General features: G+C 35.4%; 1 protein-coding gene across 1 annotated transcript in view; it reads left to right on the top strand.

The window, feature by feature from the left end:
• Positions 1–359: 359 nt before the first annotated feature.
• RpS3A (ribosomal protein S3A) overlaps positions 360–26,321 on the top strand; it is a 35,215-nt gene continuing 9,253 nt past the window's right edge. The window contains exons 1-3 of the mRNA XM_089099354.1: positions 360–504; positions 21,447–21,550; positions 22,484–22,602. Coding sequence (XP_088955480.1) covers positions 443–504; positions 21,447–21,550; positions 22,484–22,602 — 285 coding nt within the window. The 5' untranslated portion in view covers positions 360–442. The remainder of the gene's footprint in view (positions 505–21,446; positions 21,551–22,483; positions 22,603–26,321) is intronic.

The raw sequence follows: 26,321 nt of genomic DNA, 5'->3' as shown, positions 1-26,321 counted from the left end.
TCTTATTCATTAGTTATTCTTTCAATTATTCCTGAACATAGGTAATTTTTCACTTCCTCCGTTCATTCATTGATTTTAAATACTTCATTTATCAGATTATCATTTATTTATTTACCAACATTTTGGAGCAGAATGGTCAAAAAGCCAAATAACTATGCCTCCAGGGATGACAAAAACCCCCACAACACCAGGGGCAAGTGCTTTACGGTATATAAGTTTCCCGTTGTTTATATGTAAGGTTGGGTATTGGTGCAGGCGGCACCAATATTGAAGCAGCTAAATTATGATTTTAGTGATCTATTTTCGTTATTTAAAGTCTTTTGAAAAATCTACTGAATTATTTCGCTGCGCAACGCTGGTCCACTTCAAAATTATTTACGAAAACGTATCTTCATCACTATCATAATAAAATACTAAAGAAATTCTTCCAAATTTCTGAATCATGGCTGTAGGAAAAAATAAGGGACTGGCCAAATCTGGTAAAAAAGGATTGAAAAAGAAAATGTAAGTTATATCGAAGGATTTTCTCCATATCAGCATTGTCTTAATGACGATGGAAAAGGATAACTGATTCTCTAAATCAATGTACCTATCGGTTTGTTAATAGATAGCCTATATCTTCTTACTACCAAAGATAAGGCTTATTTTGTTGCTCTAGACAATTAGGCATGAACCAGGAAGTAATGAAATTAGCTTTAACCTATTTAAAATAAATCAGGGTTTGTTGTGTCAATAGTTGAGCAGATAGACTAGGTGTAAATTTCCAAAATTAAATTTTGCTTATTTGGTAAAACTTTAGATGAGATACTTTTGTCTATCTTGAAAAAAGGTCAATAAAGTTAATGAAGCTCAGGAATGATTCTAGGTAAAGTTATACGAAATCATATTATTGAGTTAGAACTAAAGTGAATATGGTTATATTCAACAAAATCATATTATTGAGTTAGGACTAAAGTGAATACACCATTTGATGCCTTTTTTTATGGTGTTTAAAAATATAATAAGTATTTTTATCAGAATTGAATTTCAGCCCCCCCCCCCCTATATAGGCTAGCCTATACCTAACTGGTCAATATCTACGAAATCATATTATTGAGTTAGCGACAAAAGTGAATACACCATTCAATGCCTATTTTTAAGCTGATTACGAATATAATAAGCATTTCTATCAGAGATGAGTTTCAGCCCCCCCCCCCTATATAGGCCAATTCAGGGGTGGGTTTGGTTTGGTAAAGCCTATATAGGGGGGGGCTGAAATTCATTTCTGATAGAAATGCTTATTATATTCATAATTGGCATAAAAAAAGGCATCAAATGGTGTATTCACTTTATTCCTATCTCAATAATATGATTTTGTAGATATTGACCACCTACCTGAATTGGCATATATAAGGGGGGGGGGGTCTGAAATTCATTTCTGACAGAAATGCTTATTATAGCCTATTTGTAATCTTTATAAAAAAAAAAGGCATCAAATGGTGTATTCACTTTAGTCCTTACTCAGTAATATGATTTTGTATAACTTTAGCTGATTCTACAGCCTCAATGTTCCCTTGGGAAGGGATACCACCAGATGGCTAATTTGTCAGTGTATATATAGGGTAAGACACCCAGTAGTTGGCCACCTGCCTATTTTCAGACAGAATCTTTTATACTATTTTAATAACCAATTTACAATGAGCTGTTTGTATGTCCAAGTTAAGGCAGAATTGTCACTTGTTAGTAAATTCAAAAATAGAAGGTGCTATACAAGTGAAACTATTTGAATTAGTAACCTACTTGTTTAGAAATTCTTCAGAAATTTTTTGATATAAAAATTAAGTTTCTAGGTGGTATAATACAGTAATTAGAGTAGTTTAAATGTCAAAAAGTTTTCAAAGTGATTAAAGTGTCTGACTACTGGGTGTCTTACCCTACACAAGTCTTTGAATTAGCCAACCAACCAACCTGTATTTTAAGCCTAGGAGTCCAGCTGGACATAAGGAAACATTAAGAAAACATTTCTTGCTTGATAATAGCCTATGCAGAATAATCCTAGGCCTAGTTACCACATATAGTAGGGGGAGAGCCTTAATCTTCACTTCTATCTTTGTTTTTCCAGTTTTTTTAAGAAATTCATGAATTATTTAGAACCTATGTATTCACAATATATACCCTCACCCCCCTAATGTGCAAAGATATACCCAGAATTGCATCCTGAATCTAAACATAACATTCATTTGCATCACAAATGAACTTTACTCCCATATTAGCCATGTGGTGGATGTCCCTTGGGAAGGTATTTTGAGAAGCATAACTCCACACCTTTCCCTCTCCAAAAGACTTCACTGTCATGATTTATAGTCTTTGGGTTATGAAAAATAAAACTTTGAGAAACAGGTGTACCACTCATATGGGACAAAGAGGAAAGTGTTGTGAGCCTTATACCTTTGCTGAATTCTGATCTGCAAGGTTTTAAAGATTAATCTATTCCTCAGATACAGGACAAGATGTCTTGATATGTCTTAAGATTGTGCTAAATTAAGTATAGGCATATCATCTATTTATGCAATCTTCTAGGCCCTGAAGATAGAGTATAAGGTAGAAACTTGTGCGGTAAATATCTACCAAATCATATTATGGACTTACGCATAAAGTGAATATACCACTTGATGCCTTTTTTATGCTGATTACAAATATAATAATCATTTCTATCGGAAATGAATTTCAGCCCCCCCCCGCTATATATATGCCAATTCAGGGTATATATTTCTACATTAGGGGGGGTAGGGGTAAAGTTTAAACTTACCTCCCATTTACATCAGAAACAAAATTTGCTCCCCCCCCCCCCTAATGTAGAAATATATACCCTGAATTGGCATATATAGGGGGGCTGAAATTCATTTCTGAAAGAAATGATTGTTATATTCCTAATCAGCATAAAAAAAGACATCAAGTGGTATATTCACTTTATGCATAAGTCAATAATATGATTTGGTAGATATTTACCACATATACTTCTACTGGCACCATGGCTGGTTGTTCTTCTGCCTTGGGTAAAATTCTACTTTAGCTACTTCTGGCTATCTTGCAAAGGGGTTAGGAAAATGAAACTGTCTGGGATAGGTCTACTGGCTAAAGTACATTATGGCAAGGTATTTTGAAGTACCTACTTCTGCTCCCTCTCCCTCTAGATGTTCCTGACCTTTGATGACCTTTAAAAAATCTGTGTCTTGTAAAAGTGAAATCTTGCAAATTAGATCTTCTGCTTAAATGAAGTACAACAAAATTGTTTTCAGCTTCACAGCTTTGCTCAATCCTAATTTATAAGGTTTTAAAGATAAGCAAATACATTTCCCAAATTTGGAAAAAAGACATTGATATTGCTTAAAAATTCTACTGAAATGACAGGAATTGCACTTTCAGAACTAAAACCAGAGAAAAAGAAAGTGATAACTGAAAATTAAGGTAAAATGTTGTTATGCCAAAATTTCAATAGGTATAGGACCTATCATGTAAGTTAATTTCAGCACTCTAGAGAGAGAAGGATTTGGAGGTAATTGCTTCAAAATTCCTCCCTGTGGCATACTTTAGCCTGTAGACCCATCCCTGAAAGTTTTATTTTCCTAACCTAACCCCTTTCAAAGATATCTAAAGTAGAAATTTACCCTGCCTTTCATGACATCTGCTATTCAGATGTTAATTGGAATAGAGTGGGGGTAGTAGATTGATAACACCTTGCCAGGTATATTTTAGGCCCTTGATTCATCATGAAAGTTTCATTCACTTAACTCAGCTATTTTCCAAGATAGTAAGAAGCCCCTCAACTAGAACTATAACTTCTGTTCTGAAGGAAACGCTATAAACCCCTGAAAACTATTTTTTAGGAGTTTAATGTTTACATATCTTTCTCCTAAAGTTTACATTAGAAACCATTTTCTAACAAGGAGCAAGTTGTCAAATTAAAGGTCCATGGCTAAAAGTAAAATTTTCAAATGAAGCAGTTAGCATATCTGGATAGAACAGAAAACTAATGCATCCAATGGTATGTTCATTCACTATGTTGTTAAATAATAGAAAAAACTCAAAATTTATCATGTTTTGTATTGTTCTAAAGTAGTAGAATTTTATAGTATTTCCTTTAGAACAGAGCAATATTTATCCTGCTGATCTACACAAAGCATCAAAATATTGAACTTCTTTTAGCTGGCAAGTGACTTTAAGAGGATTTTAATTTGCTTTTTTCTGTATTAAAGCAAGTGGTTAAGATATCAATAGCTAGGAGAAACTCTGTTTTGATATTATTATAAATAATATGAACAATTTTACTACAGCTTTGTCCCTAATAGTGTACAAGACATAAATTACCACTTGGTAACTTACCCAGTAATGGTAAAGTTTTAGGTCAAACTTACTGGTAAGTTTACATTTTTCATGAACAAAAATGCTCTCAGTTGAAACAAGCCCATCCCTAAGAGAGCTGCCACTTTGCTAAAATCTATTGTACAAGAATTTCCATCATCAGATTCAATGCATGAGTCATACCCCTTTGAGCTTATGCTGATATTGCTCTGTCAGGCTACCCCTTTGTCATTTTCTGCCTGAGTAAAAATAGGGGGGATATGCAATTAGTCAGTCAGTCTTAATAAATAAGATGTTCATAACAGAGGTCAATTTTATTTGGTGAGTTTTTGACTTTTGACTGGCTATCTTTAACTATAGAATAGATTATCAGTGAATTATATATTACCTTACCTTAAATTACCTTAAATCGCACTTGCTAGCGATAGGATGCTATAATGTGGGTAGTATAGGCCTATTAATACAAAAATTCCCATCCAATCTCTTCTAATCTAGCATTGCAATGGTGACACAGCAGCAACTAGTGCCCAAACATAAATCTTTCCCATCGTCCTACTAGATTCTTAATTGTTTCTGGATGAAGCATCATTATAAGGAGGTTTCCACAAAATCAAATTGAATCTTTTCTTTGGAATCTTGGTTTTCAAATGGATACTTTTGCTGGCTTTTGTCAATGTTTTGACTTTTTATCTTATTTTATGATCTTAGCCAAGTCTGCCTCAATGTATTTAGTTGTTTTCCATGCTCTCTATCCATCCATCACTGCATATGTTTATCAAACACCTTTCATTATTTATTGTATTTTTTAGTATTGGGTAAAGAAAAACGCACATTGGATGTTTGATTCGTTAAAATGCTATTGTTACCAGCTTTTATTTTGCTTGGTGCAAGGTAGTCTAGAAAAGTTTTCTTTTTTGTTGTTTTTATTATTTAAGTTTTACTTCTATAAGACTGCAATTATGGTATCAACAAGGAAGGTTTGGTATATAGGGTTTTATGAATGTAAAATTATTGCAATTTTTTCTTAAAGGTAAGATTATATGATGGGTTATACCATGTGGTTTCAAATAAATTGCACAGTGTATTGCATGGATTTGAGCCAGAAAAAAGTGGAGCAAACCAAACTTATGTGTATCCAAAAAGTGACCATAGAACAACAGGAAGTCTGCAACAAAGCTTGGGTTCATGCATTTTATGCATGAACAAAATGTGCATATAATAAAATAGAGATCCAGTGCATAAATAATAAACTCCTATATACCAAATTGTTCAGAAAAGTAATCTATCAAAAGATTGACTGGAAAACAAAATGTCTAACCATTCCCCAGATTTAGGGTACTTCAGTTACATCCAGTCTTGCCATCTATTACCTAGAGCTCCTCAAGCTAGTTTAAACTGGATAGGGAGTGCTCTGAACAGGTTTTTCTTCTTCAGCATGTGATTTGTAGTGACACCATAATCATCATTGTTTATATAAACAAAATAACAAAAATAGGTTATATTCAAATTGCCTACCAAATTGAGTCTACATAATAAACCAATTTGTTGACAACTGGCTAAGGTTTGTTGTTTTTATATTTTGAACAGTTTCATTTGCTGAGTTAGTTGAATATATAATGTCCAGCAAGGCTAAGCAAAAACACGTAAGCCCAATTAAAGGTCATGATAGATGTGCTACCTGTTTTACAGAATTGGATGAGGGGTCCTCTGCCATAGAGTGTGATATTTATGAGAAGTGGATCTGTGGTGAATGTCTGGACCTGTCTTTTGGAGAATATAAATTATTAAGGAAGGTGCTGCAATCCCTTACTTGTTCCTGGTCATATCCAACCTGCAAAGTTAACCCTCCTCCTCCCCCTCTAGTGAGCAAGCTATGATAAATAGACTAGCATCAGTTATGGAAAATTCCTTGAAATCTTTCAGGGAAGATCTTAAGAAGGGGTTTGCCACCACTAGTCAGTTGACCCAAACAGTTTTCCAACTGAGAACTGACATTAAAAGTGACATTTCTGCCCAGGTTAGTGATATTGCAAACAGGGTTTGCAATATCAATTCACATATTGAAAATTCACTACAATCAGTTTGCTTGGTTTCAACCATTCAGGACCCAGTGGTTTCTACAGTGTCTTCTAAATTGTCTCAACATCCAGTAGCCCAATTAACTGAAACTGATAGTTTGTCAGATAGCCCATTCAGAGCCCCAGCGTTTTGAAAGATGTCTTAACATTGTTGCATATGGTATCCCTACCCAGACTGATGACGCAGTTTTACTGTAGGATTATCTGTTATGCAATTATGGTGTTGACATTGGTGCCCTCCCAGCCCAAGTAAAATGACTCAAATAGCCATCAACCATCTGGTAGCCACCCCCTCCTCTTCTCTTCTCTAGTAGTTAACATAATAATACTATTTCCCTGTTTGCTGCTGATATTTCTCTTGTTTCTTCAGCAACAACTTGCTTACCTGATGTCTCTTCTTTGTCATTTCATAGTGCTGTGTCCAACAACCTTACCAATCCTTTAGCTCCTGCATCCTCTCAGGGAATGAGGCTCCTTAGCTCCAATGTTTATAGCCTCCATAATAAGCTTTCTGAACTTTCCTTTTGTATGAAATCTGAAGGAGTGGACATTGCAGCAATTACAGAAGTTACACCAGAAAATACCTTGTCAGTCTTATTTCCTGATGAAATCAAAATCAATGGTTACCAACTATTTTCTAATCTGAATTCTCCACTTTGCCACAGAGGAGTGTGCCTTTATATAAGAGATGGACTAAATGTTAGTCTCATTCAATTCTTTGAATACAGATGGAATTGAGTCTGTGTGGATTAAAATACACGATTAAATAATTTCAATTGTAGTGGGTGTTGTTAATAGAAGCCCCAGTGCTCCATGTGTTTTGGACTCAGAATCTAATTTGGCTGCCGTGTTGTCACATGTGATGTCCAAATTTGCCAGCTATGGTCTTTTTGTTTATGGTCTATGGTCCGTTGATTTTGAATTGAAGTTATCAAGTATTTTGCAATAGGTTGCATCAAGACTGGGCTGGGTAATTGTAGACAGAGAAAAGCCAAGACAGATAGTCCAAGTAATTGAGAGGCAAATGTTTAAATGGCTGGGGTACGGGTAAATGGCAGGAGTATGAATGACTCTCTTATTGGACACATACTTGTCAGGTTAGTTTAACCTTCCTGAATTCCAATGGATTGATGGATCTGATTTTTGTAATAGATATTCTCCTTTTTTGTCTGCCCTCTCTGATAATTCCCTCTGTCAAATAATCTCACAACCAACTTGTTTCAGGGAAGGTCAAGTCCCCAACACTCTTGATCAGGTTATTCTCATTAACCCTGACCTTCATATTAAGAATGCAATAACCTGTTGGTAATAGTGACCATGTAGGGATTGTTTCAGAGTTATATCTGCCTACCAAACAACCTTCCTCTTAAGCAACAAGAATATGTAAACTACAAAATAGTCCCTGAAAAACTTGCCTAAGTCAACTGGAAAAAGATTATTATTGATAATATTGAAGAGAGTTGGTCAAATGTAAAAATGGAAATTCTAAATGTTTAAGTCATGCAGCAGAATTTTTCAGGCAAAAGGTTTACCTTTTTAACTACTAAAGTCAGCAAGCTAATCAATAGAAAACACACAGAGCATGGAATTGTTATAGAAAAAATAAGACCACAGAAAATTATCTAGTCTTCAAATCCTTTTGTAATCAAACAACAAACCAAATAAAGGAGTTGAAGAGGAGGTTTGAGGAAAAACTGGCTGAGGAAGTTAAGGATAACCCTAAATCTTTCTGGCATTATGCCACTCAAAATATTGCTCTAGACACACAATACCAGATATCCTGTACTATAGTAAATCAGTTGCTGATCTTGAGCTGAAAGTTAAAATTTTTATCCAATCTCTTCTGTTTTTCATCTAACTCCAGTTTTGTATATCCTACATCTCCTTTATATGATGTATCACATAAGATGGAACCAATTCTGATTACACAGATACTTTGGTTCTAAAGAAACTTACATCCTTCAAACTGAATAAATCTGCCAGTCCAGACAGCATTCACCCACATATCCTACATGAATGTTGTACAGTTTTGTGTCAACCTCTTTCCCTGCTGTTCAATTTATCTTTAAATCTTTCTAGACTACCTCAGGACTGGAAAACTGCACATATCATTCCTATTTTTAAAAAAAGGTATAAAGGACCTTGCTGAAAATTATCAACCCATCAGCATGACATCAGCAGTTGTTAAACACCTTGAAGCAAATAATGTTTAACTCAGTTCACAACATGGCTTTTGTTCTGGAAGATCTGTTGACACCAATCTCTTTTAATCATATGATCACATCACCAAGTTGCTTGATATTAGGATTCCTGCTGAAATGATTCTGCTTCGCTTTTCTAAAGCTTTGGACAAAGTGTGTTGCAAATCACTTGAAATTAAATTACATGCAGTAAAGCTTAAGATAAATCCCTGTTCTGGATCTTTGATTTTCTTTATTTGCAAAATCAATGTGTTTAGTTATTTGGTGACTGGTAATTGTATTAATTTCTTCCTCAACACGTGTTCTGAGTGGAGTTTGTCAGGGAAGTGTCTTGGGTCCTACACTATTTAATATCTTCATCAATGATGCTCCTTCCATAATCAGGAGTAAATCAACTCTTTATGAAGATGACCTGAAGCTTCTTGGACCAGCTTTGTCCTGTGAAGATCATGCCCTGCTACAAAATAATCTTAAACTGATGGGTCAATGGGCTCAGGCCTGGTTTCTTGAATTCAATGCCATATCATTCACTTTGGCTAACTGATTCCTTGCCACTGCACACAGTGGTAAGGGGGGTTTGCACACATTCCCCCCCTGCATAGATCTTGGTGTCACTATTGACAATGAACTAAAATTCAGCAATCATACTAAGAGGTCTGCTGCTTGGGCTAGTTTGACCTTGGGACTGATTAATTGTACTATTACCACTTGTTCCTCTAAAGTCATCAGTCTTCTTTATAAGGGACTTGTGTGTCATAAGCTTGAAGTTGGAATGTCTCTTGCCTCTCCATATTTTAAAAAAGACATAAAGGTTATTGAAGATGTGCGGAGACATGCTACTAAAGTGATATCTGGGATGCAAGATCTTTCCTACCCTCTAAGACTATCAAAGCTGAATCTCCCTACATTTGTTCACAGGAGAAATAGAGGGGATGCCGTTTTAGCCTTTAAGTTAATGAGGCCTGATATTTTCCCAGCATTATTCCTTACTGTTGGTACCAATTCAAGAACTAGAGGTCATCACCTGAAACTATTCAAGCAGTCTACAATATCTGTAGTCCATACTCAATTCTTTTCAGCATGTAGTGTCAACAGTTGGAACAAACTATCTAATGAAACAGTTCCTGCTGAATCCATTGATGTTTTTAAATGAAGGCTAGATGCTGACTGGTCCTCTAGAGAGTGTAAACTTAATTGGGATGCTACTGAAGATGGAACAGCACCTGGGTCACCAGTGAACCCTGCATACAACCAGTCATCATTCTGGAGCTCTACAAGACGAAATCCTTAGATTGTGCCTAGCTCCATTTTAAGGTAATACACCATTTGCTGTGGTCAAAAATGAAAATTTTTTGCTGTCAATAAGGCTACAAATCCAGCTATGAGGGAAATTTCATATCACAAAGTGTGAATCAAGTACCTGGATGAATGCTTTGTTGAAAGCATGCTTGACATTATACAGGAAATTCAGAACTGCAAAACAGCCAATAGTCTTTGTTTTGATGGATGGACAAAAATTAGATAGGAACCCATTGTTAACTATGTTGTTTTCACTGACAAAGTTCTTCCTTGAATCAGTAGAAACTTGCAACAAGCAGCACACTGCACTGTTTGTAGCTGATGAACTGGAGCAAGTTGCTAAAGTTTGGTGCCCTGCTATGACTGGAGACAGGAATTCAACAATAAGGATTGGTGCCATTTGCCTTGATAATCCTAGGCTAAATAAACTTGCTACCTTGTTATTGAAGCAAAAATATCCCCACCTTCGAACCATTGGGTGCATTGCTCACATTTTGAATCTATTTGTCCAAGAACTATGAAAAGCTTAGACCAGTGTGTCAAAAATATATTTAAGGTCATTACGTTTGTCAGGTCTTGTTGCAAGGCTCAAGTTGTCCTTAACAAAAAGCAGATTGCAGTTCTTGACAAAACTATCAGCCCAGAACTACCTATCAAAGCTTGCTGGGGATCTATCTACCAATCAATGTGCTTCATGAAAGAGATGTGGGAACCTTTACAGTCTGTGTCAATTGATAGAAGGTGTGATACAAATGATAGCATTCAGGATATCAGAAAAGTGTTTTTTGATGATGTGAAACTGGATCAATTAACAACCTGTCTGAAATTCTTGAAGCCAATTTCACTTGGTTGCCATTTCTTTGAAGAAGATAAAGCTGATTAGTGTGTCATCCCATACTTCAATTTGCTACAGTAGCATTTCCAGGAGACTGTACTGTTTTTGCTAGTCTAAAAGTCTGAGGAAAGAAAATCCACAAGTATGTAGGAAATAGGAGGATATTTGCATATGATCCCACCCTGGCTGCAGCTACTTTACTTGATCTGCTTTTTGTGCAAACTCACTGACACAGGATGTGTTTATGGATGCAGTAAGTTGTATCAATGAGCTTACTAATTTTGGAAGGATGGTGATTCATTTAACAAAAGATCTGAAGCTGACTTTGTTGGAATCTTGAAAAGAGAACTCTGTAGCTACATCTCCAAAACTGACCCATTTTCCAAATCATTGTACTTTGAGATTGCAAAAGCTGTAAAATTGGAAGCTTGTGGGAGTTTTTCTTCTTCTTTTTTTTTTTTTTTTTTTTTTTGGTTGTTATGGGAGTGGCTGTAAAAATCTCAATAGTTTGTGTTACCGAAACCTCTTGCAATGGACTCTGGCCAGATTATGGACTAATACATACCCACCATAGAAACCACATCAAGAATGAAACAGCAAACAAAATTTTAATGATCCATCAGTCACTTAATAGCCAAAAACTGAGCATTGCCATGCAGCTTCAAAAATGCCTGGAAATTGTTGTGAAAGGCTGGAAGGGATTTTCACACTGCCATCATGTCTTTGTATCAATAGTTCACTACAACATGATAGTGGAGATAGTTTGGTGGAAGATGATCTGCCAGACATAGCATTTGAAGATGCATCAGATAAGAAGGAGCAGCTGCAGGAGCTCTTGCTTATCTCTTATTATCTCAAAGAATTATCTGGTAATCAAGTTTATTGTGGTAGAATTGCACAATTATATCTTACATAATAATGGACCTTTGAGGATGTTTGGAGTTAAAGTTGCTCCCGATTATACCTACGCGCAAAGGGAAGCCAGTAGGCATTTAAGGCCATTGTTTGATAGGGCTGAAGCAGAAGGAAGAAATGCTAACCTCAGAGGCACCAAGTTGTTCATTGAAGGGCAAACATTTATGTATGATTTGGCAGTTGGAAAAGTTTTAGATAGCATCATAAACCAGGCTTCTCAGGCTAAAAATGCTAGTGTTGGTCAAGCTCCTAGTAGAGCGGCACCACCCTCGCTATCTGTTGCAGTAAATCAGCCCTACTTTGAAAGTTTGGGGGGAGAAAATTCCAGCAGTGAAAACAGCAATACTGGTACAGTTGTGGATGTGCAAGCTATGCCCTAGCAACCAAGAGTGCATAGGATTGCAGAAATAATCAGTCCTGATGATCTTCTGAGGAATCATCCAAAAAATGTTTGTGGTGGCTGGGGAAGAAGTGATACTAGTGGTGGTACTCTGTACCATGGTAATATAGGAAGATCAACATATAACACAGGTAAAGAGTACTACAGGATGGATTTCAGTGAATCACAGAGAATTCCTCCAGAGACACCATTCAATCTTGCAGCTGATCAAAGTATAAACACAAATTAGAGGTATGCAGGCCATATGCAAGATAACGTGGTCAAGTTTGTGTCTTGGAATGTTCAAGGACTAAGGAATAAAAAAAGTGAACTGGAACTTGAAATAACAAAATTTGATTTTGTTGTGTTAGTAGAGTCGTGGCACAGTGGTGATGAAGTGCCATCTTTTTGTAGTTTCATAACCAAATATGTTGCCCGTTCTGTGTCAAGGAACTCCTGGCATTATGGTGGTATCTTAGTGCTTTTAAAGAATAATTCTTTTTTGTCTTTTAATAAGGTGAAAGGTGAATCAGAAAATCTTGTTTGGATTAGATTGGTATGTCACTCAGGTCTGAAGTTGTGGGTTTGTGCAGCTTATGTCCTACTACTATCTAGCTCATATACTGCAGAGGATACATGCTCTATATTAGGAAAAGAAGCTACACTTTTTTGTAGTAAATTTATGTCCCATAAAATATTGCTGTTAGGAGACTTGATGCTTATGCAGATGATTTGGTTGAGCTGCCTATTGTTGATTTACCGGCTGTTTATGATGTTGTTCCTCATATGTATAGAATCCCAAGAAAGAGCATGGATGATAAAAGGAAAGTTAATGCTTGGGGTAGAAAACTCCTGGCACTTTGTTTGGAGGTTGGAGTTGGGATTGGAAATAGGTTTGGGGTGGATAAGTCAAGGGTGATTATACTTGCATTTTGGGTCTGAGGCCTAGTATTTTTGATTATCTTTTTGTTGACCTTTGTTTGGATTTGGAATCACTGAATGTTGAAGTTTTGAATATTCAGTTGTCTGACCTCCTACCAATTAAGTTACACTTAGGCCTTGAGTGTAGAGTTTATGAATATAGTTCTTTCAGTTTATGTATACTTCACCAAGTAGGTAGCTAAAGAGAGAGTGGCGTCAGAGCAAGCAGAATGCATTAAGTGCTATATTTAGGAAAGAGCAGGTTTGTTGGAGACTAGAGCAGCTAAGGTTAAGTAGTGATTCTGATGATGAATTAGAAGCTAATTTTAATACATTATTACTAGAGATATCAGTGCCAGTATTGTTCATTAAAACCAGTTAGTGAAAGTTTTTATGACCTTGATTGTTTAAGTAGTAAAAATTTGTTAGCAGAGGCCCTAAATTAGGTAAAGCAAGCTAGAAATGAGGTTGAGAAAGCAACACTATTGGTTAGGTATTGCAAGGTTAGGAGATGCCATAAGAGATTAATAAAAGTAAAGAAAAGAGATCAACACACGTAAGCAAACAATTGAGCAAATGAGCTGTTTTTAATTGGAGAGTAATATGGAAAGAATTTTGGAGAAGGGTAAACCAAAGACAAGGAAAAGCACCAGAGGGAATCCCAGATCCAAATATAGCTGGACAGAACATTTTGCACTCGTTTATATAAAAAGTTTCCCAGTTTATTTATGTCAATTTTTATGCTGCTGTTTAATAGTGTACTTTCATCAAGAATTTGTGTTTTAGGATGGAAGACATTTTTAATTTTACTGTTATTTAAAAAAGGGGATCCGAGGTTGCATTGTATTGAAGGTCTTAGAATGAAGGTCTTGATCCAACAGGCAATCCAGAGGAAATTTATTGGAAATGCTAAAACATGTTAAGGAAGATCAAGAGATCCAACTCTGGCATGAACAGATTTGAAAATCTGAAACCTTGCGCCAGCATTCTAAGATAAAAGAGTCTTTTGGACTAGAATATTATTTTAAGCTGAATTTGCCACCAGAAAACTTGCATCTGTGGTTCCAGGTCAGAGCAAATGGTTTGCCCTTAAAAACTAGATTAAAAGTATTTGAAAGAAATGCTCAAGGCCCAAGATCATGTTATACTTGCTCTTTATGTGGTATGGAGGGAGAAAATTTTGCTCCATTTTTTGAGGGTGTGCCAGGGGCTTTCAGATTTGAGATTGAAGTATATAGGTGATGGGGAGTGTTTTTTCCTGGGATCCTTAAATCTTCATCCCAGGAGATGATTATAGAAGTGACTGGATTTATAAAAGAGAGTTTAAAAAGATATAAATAATGGGTTTCAGGTTTTTGTTTGTTGTTAGTAGTTATACCATTTATTTAAGCGTATGCTGGCTGTTGTCTTATATTGTAATGTTTGTGTATGGCCTAGTGGCTGAATAAATTATCTATCTATCTATCTGAAGCCTAAAGTGCTTTTTTTTATAATTTTTTTCCCCATGTCAATGAAATAGGAAATACGCAAATAAAAAAGATGCGAGAACAATATTTTTTCTTATCAATCTGTCAGAGAAGAGAGAATACTTTCTTTTGAATTCATGAGTATTTGAAACTTACCAATTCTGAGGTAACATACCAAAGTTACTGGTAACTTATTTGGTAAGAGTAAGTTTCAAATTTTACTGGTAAATCTTGCACACTAGTCCCCATTGAGTAGGAGTTATCACCTTTTCCTCCTTTTAGTGTCCTTTAAATTTCTAATGATATCAAAATAAAAACATTTTTAACCCACTACACATATTTTGGGTGTATTCATACCTGAAAACTAGTTTTCTAAGATTTTTATTTCTTCTGGTTGCCTCATATCTAGGAAACTGTAGAGTACTATCACATTTTGTTATTGCTGTCCTGTTGAAGCATGCTTTTTTGTCCATATAAATTCAAACATTAGCAATATACTTTTTCCTAGGGGTAGCAACACAAAGGAAAGTTACACCTGAAGCTGTCCATGTTTTTTCTTCTTCTTTTTTTATTCAGTGCTTGCTACTACCAAAAACTGCAACTACATATGGAGGTCTGTTTTTTTCCCATTATAAATTGAAAGTCTAATTCTTCTTAATCTGGTATTTATTATCTAGAACACACTCAAGAAGTGAAGTGAGGTAAATCATAATGAAATATACCAAAATCTGACGAATATATAATACTTTAGTGACAAAATTATGGAAACTACAACAAAGAATCATGGAAACCAGGCTGCCCAGAATGCATTATGTTAGATACCTAACCACCTACATGTTAAATATTTAATTAAAATATACCTGCATTGTAGTTTATTTTACAAAATTTTGTGAAATTTTATTCCACAGAACAAGGTAATTATAACCAAATGTAAGAGAAAAACTGTTTTACTCACATCAAACTTCCTGTTCAAAATCCAGAATGGACCTGACAAAGCTGTATACAGTCTCAGGAAGACAGACCAAGAGCAGCTGGTGATAGTCCATTGCAAATAGCAACGAAGACCACACTGCCTTTCCATCATAAACAATAAGTAGAACAACAGGGAAATTTTTATACAAGACAGAGGAATGCAACTTTAAATGATTATTTCGACCCTATATCCAAGGTCGTCCTCAGCATAAGAAATGAAGAGAATAAAAAACAATATAAAAGAAACTTACATTAAAATTCAATCATTAAAACTGATAGGTTTTTAAAAAAATGTTTTAAAACATCCCTTATATCATTGCTTCAAGGAAGTTCAACCAGGACTCCTGGTTGAACTTCCTTGAAGTTCAACATAAATGTTTTTACTTTTATAACTTTAATAAATCAAATAATAAGATTTTGACTACTAAATATCAGTAAATGTATATTAAACTGACAATGCACATTCATTTGTAGTTTTCTCAGTAAAGTGCAAATTATGTTCTGGCCTTGAGAAGGCATAGGGGTTTTGAGCCCAACTTCTGTTAATTCCTGCTTGTTTTGAGTTTGACTCGGTTAATTATTGTAATTTCTGTTCTTTTTGGGTTTCATTCATTTATTGATGCTGATTTGTGGTAGTTTAATGCTTGGTAGATTATTTTATTTTTGCTCATTTTTGTTTTGATGAAGTTCTTTGCTTCTCTTTGAAAAACTTATTTTGTGGAAAAAGTTTTTTAATTTATTTCAGTTCGTTTTATATTTACATAGTCTTTTCAGGGATAAAGATAATAATACTTTAAATCTTTTTGTTTTTTTAAGAATTTATAGTTTGGCCTGCTATTTGTATGCTCAAGAAAAATTTTCAGCAATTTTTAACTACATACACCCTCTTAAAAATCTGGACACAAATAGTAGTGTTTAATTTAGTTTCATACCTCCTCCAGTTGACCAGAAATAGAAAACTTGATACCATTTGCAAAAAAATCTGTTTACTTTCTTTGATAGCTTGGATACACTTACACTATTTTGATTTCGTTAAATTTTAAAAGCAGAAGCAGTTCCAAAAGTTTGAAGATAATACCCTCAGTTGTTCTTGGGATACTGCTGAGATGCCTTATTGGGAATTAGCATTAACACAGTGCATTTTGATTTAATCTACTGGCAACATTTAGTTTTTAAACATAAAGTCAAATGGGAGGGTGGGCGTGGGAGGGAGATTAGTTTCCCTCCAATCACTTTCGACTATTAAAAAGGGCATCAGCCCTTTCTATTTTCAATCAAATGAGCCCTTTTCGAAGTTTCTACAACAACTCCTTTGATACAAAGTGCCCTGGTCTAAACAACAACAACAAAATAATACATTATATCCACATCGATCTTTGCTATAAAAATGTCAAGCCTTCGAATTACTTTTGACTGTTAAAAAAGGCACTAGGCCTTTCTAATTCCAATTGAATGAGCCTTTTTCGAGTTTCTACAACAACACTTCCTATAAACACCTTATATGCCCCCAGGGCATAAATTGCAACTCTTACCCTAAGGGCTGTGAGGGTGGTTGTCATCCTCTAAGACCTAATTTCCAGAACTTTCAACTATGTTACACAAAATGGCTATCTCAAAATTTTGATTGGATGTGTCTGGGAAAATCGTGGGCGTGAGAGGGGCGTTAGTCTTTCTCCAATCACTTTCAACTATTAAAAAAGGTACTAGCCCTTTCAAATTCCAATCAAATGAGCCCTTTTGAAGTTTCTACGACAACGCTTTCAATAAAAACCTTATATGTCTCCAGGGGATAACTTACAGCCCTCGCCCTGAGGGCTGGGTGGGGGGTTGTCATCCTCACAGACCTAATTTCCAGGATTTTCTACTATGTTGAACAAAATGCCTATCTGAAAATTTTGATTGGATGTGTTTGGGGGAATGGTGGGCATGAGAGAGGGGTTAGTTACCAATCACTTTCAAATATTAAAAAGGGCACTATCTCTCTCAATTTCCAATTGAATGAGCCCCTTATGAAGTTTTTACAACAACTCTATCATTAAAAACCTTATATGCCCCCTGGGCATAACTTACAACCTTTACCCTAGGGACTCTCGGGGGTTTGTCATCCTTAAATACATAATTTCCAGAATTTTCAACTACATTGAACAAAATGGCTATCTCTACGCTTTGATTGGATGTGTTTGGGGAAATGGAGGGCGTGAGAGGGAGGTTAATTACTCTCCACTCACGTCGACTATTAAAAAGGTTAATTTCAATTTCCAATCAAAAGAGCCCTTTTTGAAATTTCTACAACAACTTTCTATATAAACCTTATATACCCCCAGGGCAAAAATTGCAACCCTTGCACTGAAAGCTCTGATGGGTTTTTTGTCCTAAAAGACCTAATTTCCAGAACTTTTGACTACGTTGAACAAATGGATATCTCAAAATTTTGATTGGATCAGTTTGGGGAAATGCTGGGCGTGAGAGGGGGGTTAGTTGCCCATTTCAATAAAAAACCTTATATGCCCCCAGGGCATAAATTATAACCCTTGTCCTGAAGACTGTGGGGAGAGTGTCCTGCTCAAAGGTATAATTTCCTGAACTTTAAACTCCGTGGAACAAAATGGCTATCAAGAAATTTTGATTGGATATGTTTGGGGAAATGGAGGGCGTGGAAGGGGTGTTAGTTGCCTTCCAATCACTTTCGACTATTAAAAAGGGTACTACCCATTTCAATTTCCAATTGAATGACTCATTTTTGAAGTTTCTACGACGACGCGTTCAGTAAAAGCATTATATGCCCCCAGGGCATAACTTACAACCCTTGCCCTGAGGGCTGTGGGGGAATGTCCTCCTCAAAAACATAATTTCTCTCTGGAAATCAAAAACACTGAATAAAATGGCTATCTAAAAATTTTGGTTGGATGTGTTTGGGGAAAAGGTGGGTGAGAGAGGGGGGCTTCTTGCCCTCAAATCTCTTTCAACTATTAAAAAGGGCACTAGACCTTTGAATATCCAATCGAATGAGCCCTTTTTCAAGTTTCTACGACAAAGATTTCAATAAAAAAAAACATGTATGCCCCCAGGGCATAACTTATAACTCTTGCTCTGAAGACTGTGGGGGGAGTGTCCTGCTCAAATGTATAATTTCCTGAACTTTAACTGCATGGAACAAAAGGACTATCTCAAAATTTTGATTGGATGTATTTGGGGAAATAGTGGGCATGGCAGGGGTGTTAGTTGCCTTCCAATAACTTTCGACTATTAAAAAGGGCACTAGCCATTTCAATTTCTAATCAAATGAGCCCTTTTTGAAGTTTCTACGACAACGCGTTCTATAAAAACTTTCTATGCCCCCAGGGGCGTGGGGGGGCTAGTTGCCCTCCAATAGCCTTTGACTATTAAAAAGGGCACAAGCCCTTTGAATTTCCAATCGAATGAGCCTGTTTTTAAGTTTCTACGACAACGCCGTCTATAAAAAAAACCTTATATGCCCCCAGGGCATAACTTAAAACCCTTGCCCTGAGGGACGTGGGGGAGTGTCCTCCTCAAAAACATATTTTCTATCGGGAAATCAACTATGCTGAACAAAATGGCTATCTCAAAATTTTGATTGGATGTATTTGGGGGGAATGGTGGGCGTGGGAGGGATGGGGTAGTTGCCCTCCAATCACTTTTGACTATTAAAAAAGGCACTAGCCACTCCAATTTCCAATCGAATGAGCCCTTTTCGAAGTTTCTACGACAACTCTTTCAATACAAAGTGCCTGGGTGGAGAAAAAAAACACATTGTGCACACATTGTCCTTTGCTTAGGTAGTGCTAGCGCACTGCCCATGACTTTGGACAGACTTCAGTCAGTACAACCAGATCATATTTTTTTGAGTAAACGACTGATTTCAGCTCGTTTAGTTTGTTAGTAAGCTGGTCAATGTTAGTGATGAGAGCAGAAAAATCTGTACTTACTCTTCTTTTTGGCCTTTTTTTTCTCAGGGGTTTGTCTGGTATTTGAGGTTTTCTACATTGTCCTGTAGTGAGGCAAATGTTTGTGTATCCTTTTTGGAGTTTGCAGTCCAAAAACTTTCCAATTCTGTTCCAATTCTGTTTCCAATTGAGTTAAATGTGCACTATTTACAGTTGAAAGTTCTTCAAGAGATGTAATACTGAATATCTACACAATCTGAAGTTTGAAGTTCTACACCTGCATTTGGGTCTGTCCTATCAGTGGCCTGTTTGTTTGTAACAATCTTAAAATCATGTATGGCAAGGTTTTATTCAGCAGCTGCATTTTGTTCCTTCAACTGTTCAAAAGCTGTTAATATTTATCACAGTCCTGCTTTGAGCAGTCATGGCAGTCATGCCATCCTTTTTTCTATCAAATGATTCTTTCAGGATTTGTTTCTTGAGTTGGAAAGAAGACACTGTAAATAAAAGTGATGGGGAGTGTTTGGTTATTTGCTTGTTCCACTCTGCACATTTAGACATTGGACATTTCTAATAGGGCCACATGCAATCCTGTACTTGCTTGAAAGGAAATTTTCGAGAGCACTGGCATCATTGTTTGATGTTTTAATACCATCAGTAACAATGTTGTTTTCAGCACAAACAGTTTGATGACCATCTGTCTCAAGTGACTGCTGGAAATACATACTCAAAGCCCTCACCTCTTCCTGTAAAATTTGCTTAGTTTCAGCAGCGCTGCACTTAGATGATAGGGCTGTCTCTACATTGTCTGCCTTGTCTCTTATAGCGTGCTTCTGTCCTAAGCGTGCTTTCAGATTGTACAATTGTATTTACCAGGCTTGCTTTCAAGCTGGACATAGTTTGGGAAATCACCTTTGTAATGTCCTTAATGGTGGCTGCAGGCTGGACAGGAGCTGGAAGTACAGGTGCAGATACCTTGCACAGAAGACAAGTCCACTTCAAGCCACTTTTATCTTCCATCTTGTTTAGTAGAACATACTCATTATTGCTTATACTTAGGCAACGGCAACACATCCATTTGTCACAATTTAGTACACTAGTATCTTCATCAAGGTCTAGGCTACATAACATGCTTTTATCCACATTTTTCTTTGGAGTTTCTCTCTGGCGTTTAGCACTGCTGTGGCATCACCAGAGAGAAAAAATAATATAAAAAAGTATTATTTTTTTTTCACCTGGCTCACACCACCCTATTATTAATTGTCTTAGTTAGAAATTTTATGATTGGAATTAAGGCATCTTTGCAAAGTCTTTTATATAGAACCTAGATTTCAGTCTTCAGCGTCCCTTATTAGATGCCTTGGCTAAGTGTATTATTATCATACTAAGAGAGGATCCCTTACAAGTCCTGTGATATGCTCAAACACATTTGTGATTCTTCAAATTATCAATGACAAAAACCATGTGGCTTGGTAGTAGCAGTTTATTACTATTCAGATGCTCAGTAATGCCTTACTTAACACTCAAGTAGTAATCTGGCAGCTAAATATTCAAAATAATGTATCTTAAAGCAAAATTTGATTTAAAAAACTTGTATATAAATGTTAAAATTAATGTACCTATGATGTTTCATGAGTGTGATTTACTTATGAAAATAAACTAATTTGTGCAACGAAAAAGCTTAGGGCTTAGCAAGTTTGGCATTTGGTGTCTGGAGGGGGATATTAGAAGTCTGGGAATGCTTGAAACATGAAGTGTTGTTTGAGGCCAAACTTATTAAATTTGCAGAGGATTTCTATTGGAATGAACTTCCTAATTTTTGTGTGCCATTATGTAATGAAGAATAGTCTTACATGGATAAAATTCACAGATTTGCCAATACTTAGCATAGGCATCCAAGTCAAAACAGACTTAGTTAATTTTGCTCCTTTTAAATTTCGTTTTAGACATTTGAACATTTTGCACTATGTCATGTTTTCAATTTAAAACAGGAAACAAATTTTGGAAGTTTTCTAAAAAAAAAAATTAATTTTAGATTTGTTGTTTTTTTTTTTTTTTTTTTTTTTTTTTTTTTTTTTTTTTTTTTTTACTATTATATAGACATTCCAATGTTTTAACTGCTTTTTCTTTTTAGTGTTGATCCATTCACTCGTAAAGACTGGTATGATGTGAAAGCCCCATCTCTTTTCACCAATAGGGATATTGGTAAAACTTTAGTCAACCGAACTGCAGGGACAAGTAAGTTACTTTTCTTGCTTTAAATGTAATCTGATGTAGGAATACTGTTCACAAAATGGCAAATGGCTGTTGTTTTTCCTTGATGCTGGGCAATCATATAAGAAGGAAACCTCATTCAAGTATATGTTTTTGTTGATACAAAAATAGGGAGCAAGAATATTCTTTTTTATGTTATTTCCCTTCTTTTTTTCTACTAACCATAGTTCTCATTTTTATTTTTCTAGTTAAATTTTCATAATAAGCATCCTTAATAAATATAAGGAGAATTTCATTTAGAATTGTAGCCATTTAAATACAAACTATGTTGTTAGGGATAATGCATAGTCGCCAGTGTATATAAGTCAATTCTTCTGAACCCTAATTTGAGTAAAATGGACCAAGAAAAATTTTTTAGTGGCTGTCTTAATGAGCATGCCTGCATGAAGGAGGAAGAGATGCCAAATGTCACCTACTAGCAATTGTCCAAGTCAAACAAAATTAGCTACAAGCATACAGATGGAAAATAAGCAAAGAGAGTGTGGACTAACTATTGTAGGAACTTATACTTTTTACTAATGTGGAAACTTATACTTTTGACCAGTCATGGGGGATTTACCCCCTACTTCCATGATTGCAGATGTACTAACTACTATATAGTTCAAAACTAATTTTGGATGCCAACATAGGATTGCAAGTCCAAGTCTTTCTTTGAAATAGCAACTTTCTAAGCAAGACACCTGTTCCTGTGTATGATTTTTCCTTTACAAACTTAGAAGAAAATTGGCCAACCATCATAGGTTGGCTAGTAAGTTATGTGTTTGTTTTTATTATAAATGACTATTGAAGGACCCCATGAGCAGCCTAGCTATAAAAGAAAAAACTGCTTTCCTTGCAGCTCCCTCTGATTGTTATGAATTGTTTATGTTTGTTTATGCCATTACATTTTTTTTCTAGAAATTGCCTCTGATAGCTTGAAGGGGCGAGTATTTGAAGTGTCCCTTGCTGATCTCCAGGGTGAATCTGAAGCTGAAAGGTCTTTCAGGAAATTCAGACTTATTGCTGAAGAAGTGCAAGTAAGTTGATGTTTGATTATGTTTTAATTCAAAATTGTTACAGAATTGTGCTTATATTGTGAATTCTCTTAGATATATATATATATATATATATATATATATATATATATATATATATATATTTTACAAATTTCCTCGACCCCTCCACTACATATAGGTAGCAAGAAGGTAATAAAGGTAAGTTTAGCATGGACTTAAACAGAAGTTTTTAGCAGTCAATGGAAATTTTCTGGGTGTGTATTTGATTCTGATTTCCCAGGGGTTTGCTCATAACCATGAGCAAGTTGAGAGTTGAGCAAATAATTTGATATGAAAGCCTAAAAGAAGTTGACATATACTATTCTTCATTCTATAAAAATTTCCTATATATTCTATAAACATGCAATATACAAGTTGTTATGCCTAAATGGCAAGGTCTTTTCTCCTTTTTTAACGAGAACAGTTTCTCTAGTTTATCTTTGTCTGCTGATTAAAGTTTTAGAGGTATATTTTTTTGAATTGTCTCTAGAATAATTCTAATGGTTCTGGAGATTTTTCTAAAATTACATTGGAATCAAGACATTTCTCCAGATTCTCAAAATAATTTCTGTCTAATTCCGTTTTTGAAGTAAAAGAAACTTGTATCTAAGGTAAAGACAAGGTAATACTTATGTCTCAAAGATTGTTACAAGTTCTTGTTACTTCTTGTGCAAATTGAAAAGAAAAGTGGAAAAAACAACAACTATAGATGAACCTTAAAAACGAAATGTTTCATATGTAAAAAAATGCATTTAGAAATTGGTTTGAAAATTTTATTGGGGTGAACGTTGTAGGCAGTATAAGGGAGGCAAGGTTTCGATTTATGATCAGACTCCCCTGTATGTGGATTTTATCATGTATCTGATTGAAGGTAATCTAATTTTCATAAAGTGTTTTCTGAATTAATCTTAATCTCCTTCATAGTTCCTTTCTTTTTTTATATGAATGAAGTCAATTCTGCCTAAATTGTCATAGTTTTTTCCATTTGTTGACTTTTGTAATACAAAAAAATTGGTGTTGTGGGCGGCGTTTAAGCTGCAATGCCAAATTCCCCATTTTGAAGAAAAAGAAGCTTTTGATTTGGGTCTGAGACTGGTTTACTGCATGGGCCTAGTTTTTTTTTTTCAAGATAATGTTTATTTTGTAGTTCATAAAGTTAACATTAAAAAAAAAAAATTATTTCACATAACCAGCCTAGGTGCGTTTTCTTTAATCTTTCAAAATAGACCTTGATTTTAATATAAGCATGTGCTGAACATTAACCATGTATACAGAGCTTTCTCTATGGAGGGTGCGACGCCGGGAAACCCACAGAAAATTGGCAAATTAAATAGTAAATGTGGAGAAAATTAATTCAATCCAAAAATCTTTCGAAGATCTGGGCTTGAAAGAATCATTGCGTATATGTGCGTGTATATACGTTTGCCAACTAACTAAAAATCTCTGCTGTAATTTTCTAAGAACAGTGAATTGAAATTTGATTGTTTGAATTCGTTAGTGGAAGTTTACATAATAATATATGTCTTAAGAACTAGAAAAAATTTGAGAGTAGTTGTTAGTAGTAGTGGTCTCCGCATTAAAATAAAAAGAAACCTGAGTAAAAAAAAAAAAATCAGGAAATAAAAGGCTGAAATATTTGGCATCAGATAACTGAAGAAAGTGTAGATTTCCTTTGAAGGTTTTGTTGTTTTGGGAATTATCAGATTGTTAATCTCTGAATTGTTATGAACGAATAGCATTGTCAAATTTAATTAGTTTTGCCTTTGTATTTTTATGGTTGAACCTGGCAACAGAAAAAAAATCATGGTTTCATGAATAAGTAGACCCAATACTAGTCCAAGGGTAAAAAAGTTTTTATTTTTGATGTCCTTGTTACTAAGGGGCAAAGTATGTTAGATTACGCTAAGAGCAGCTTACTATCACACTTTTAATTGCAAGTTTTATGAGATTTGAGCTCTTTTATTGTGCTGCTTTCAGTGTGAAATGGAATTTCCCGTACATGAGAATCTGAGTATTTGGGTATATATATATATATATATATATATATATATATATATATATATATATATATATATATATATATATATATATATATAAATACAATATTCTGAGAGGAAATGATTATTTTTTCCTTGTTTATTGATTAGAAGAACAAAAAAAAATTTATCTGTTAAAAACTTGGATTTTAAACATAAAATAAAGAACAATAAAATTAACCAAAAGTTAACTGTTAATAGTGGGGCTAATTTGCATTGATAATTTAGAACAGTCACTTTGATAAAGAATGGGTGGTCGTATGAGGATGATGCTCCTAAGAAAGTTTAATATATCTGGTGTGATTGGAAAATTTCAAGACTAGGCTTGTCACTTCAAATGTAACAGTACTTATAGGCTAGTATGATTTGTATCCTTCAAAGTAGTCTATGCTGAATGGAAACAATAATTAGGATGCTGTCTTGATTTTTGGAAGTTTTTGAAAATTGTCTCTCATAAGGGTGTAAGGAAGTCTACATATGTGCGTGGATGTCAGCAATTGAGTCAAATCGCTTCCCTTATCGAAACAATTTTAATTTGGGAAACATGTGAAAGTTAGCAGAGACAAACCAGGGGAATAGTGGATTACAAAAACATATGAATGTCAAATTTGGCGAAAAAAATCCTGGATTGAGGATGCACAATGTACAAGTGCATTGTCATTATGAAGGATCAAATTTTTCTTTACAAAGGACATGTCTTCTACTAAACGCTTGCATGGAAACGCAGATTGAAGCCTTTTTAGTACTCCTCCACTGTAACTTGTGATATTCCCACTATGAATTTAGTCATACTACTACTATTAACAACTCACCGCAGCACCAAGCCGCCTGAAGCCAACACAGCTACGCACGCTCCTCCTCCATCCCAATCTATTAAAAGCCTCCCTTTTTACACCCTCCCAGGGAGTTCCCATTTCCTTTAAATCTTTCTTTATGATGTCCTCCCACTCCAGACGAGAACGACCTGCTTTCCGTTTAGCCCTAGACGGTTGGCCGAAAAGGACAATCTTCGGCAATCTGTCATCCTTCGTCTGCACAACGTACCCTAGTCACCTCAACCTTTCCTTCATTATAGCCCTAGAAAGCGGTATTGAACCCCATTTTTCGTACAGCCTACTGTTTGAAATATCGTCAGTCAGCTGGATATCCAGAACAATCCATAAGCAATTTCTCTGGAAAATATCTAGCAAATCTTCATCCGCTTTTCGGAGCGCCCATGCTTCAGAGCCATATTGGGGGCAATTTAGTCATAGTAGGGGAGTATCAGAGGATTTTCTGATGGGGAGAGTTATTCTTCAGATCAGTCATAGTGGAATTTATCCCCTGAACTATCCCTTATTTCCATAAGTGCATATATGCTAACTATTATATATTACAAAATTGATTTGCTCCCCTCCCCCGCACATAGTATTTTTGGGAATTTTATGTTTGACCTAAGAGAGATATCAATGGACTTAATTAACAAAGAATAGGTTTAGAACACACCATTTCATCTAACTGTAATAACCACTCTTTCATCTAACTATAATAACTTTTCCTTACCAGGTAAGGTTACGTAATCAGAAAATGGTTACGTACAAGCTAATGTCCCTACCTCTTCTGATTAACATTTGCTTTCAGATGGCAGGTGAGGCAGAAAACACCTGGCCTGGTTGACTGTCTGAC

The sequence above is a fragment of the Artemia sp. Qi Xiang Cuo genome, chromosome 13 (assembly GCF_049724085.1).
Source record: "Artemia sp. Qi Xiang Cuo chromosome 13, ASM4972408v1, whole genome shotgun sequence".
Lineage (NCBI taxonomy): Eukaryota > Metazoa > Arthropoda > Branchiopoda > Anostraca > Artemiidae > Artemia > Artemia sp. Qi Xiang Cuo.
This window is presented reverse-complemented; position numbering and strand designations above follow the sequence as displayed.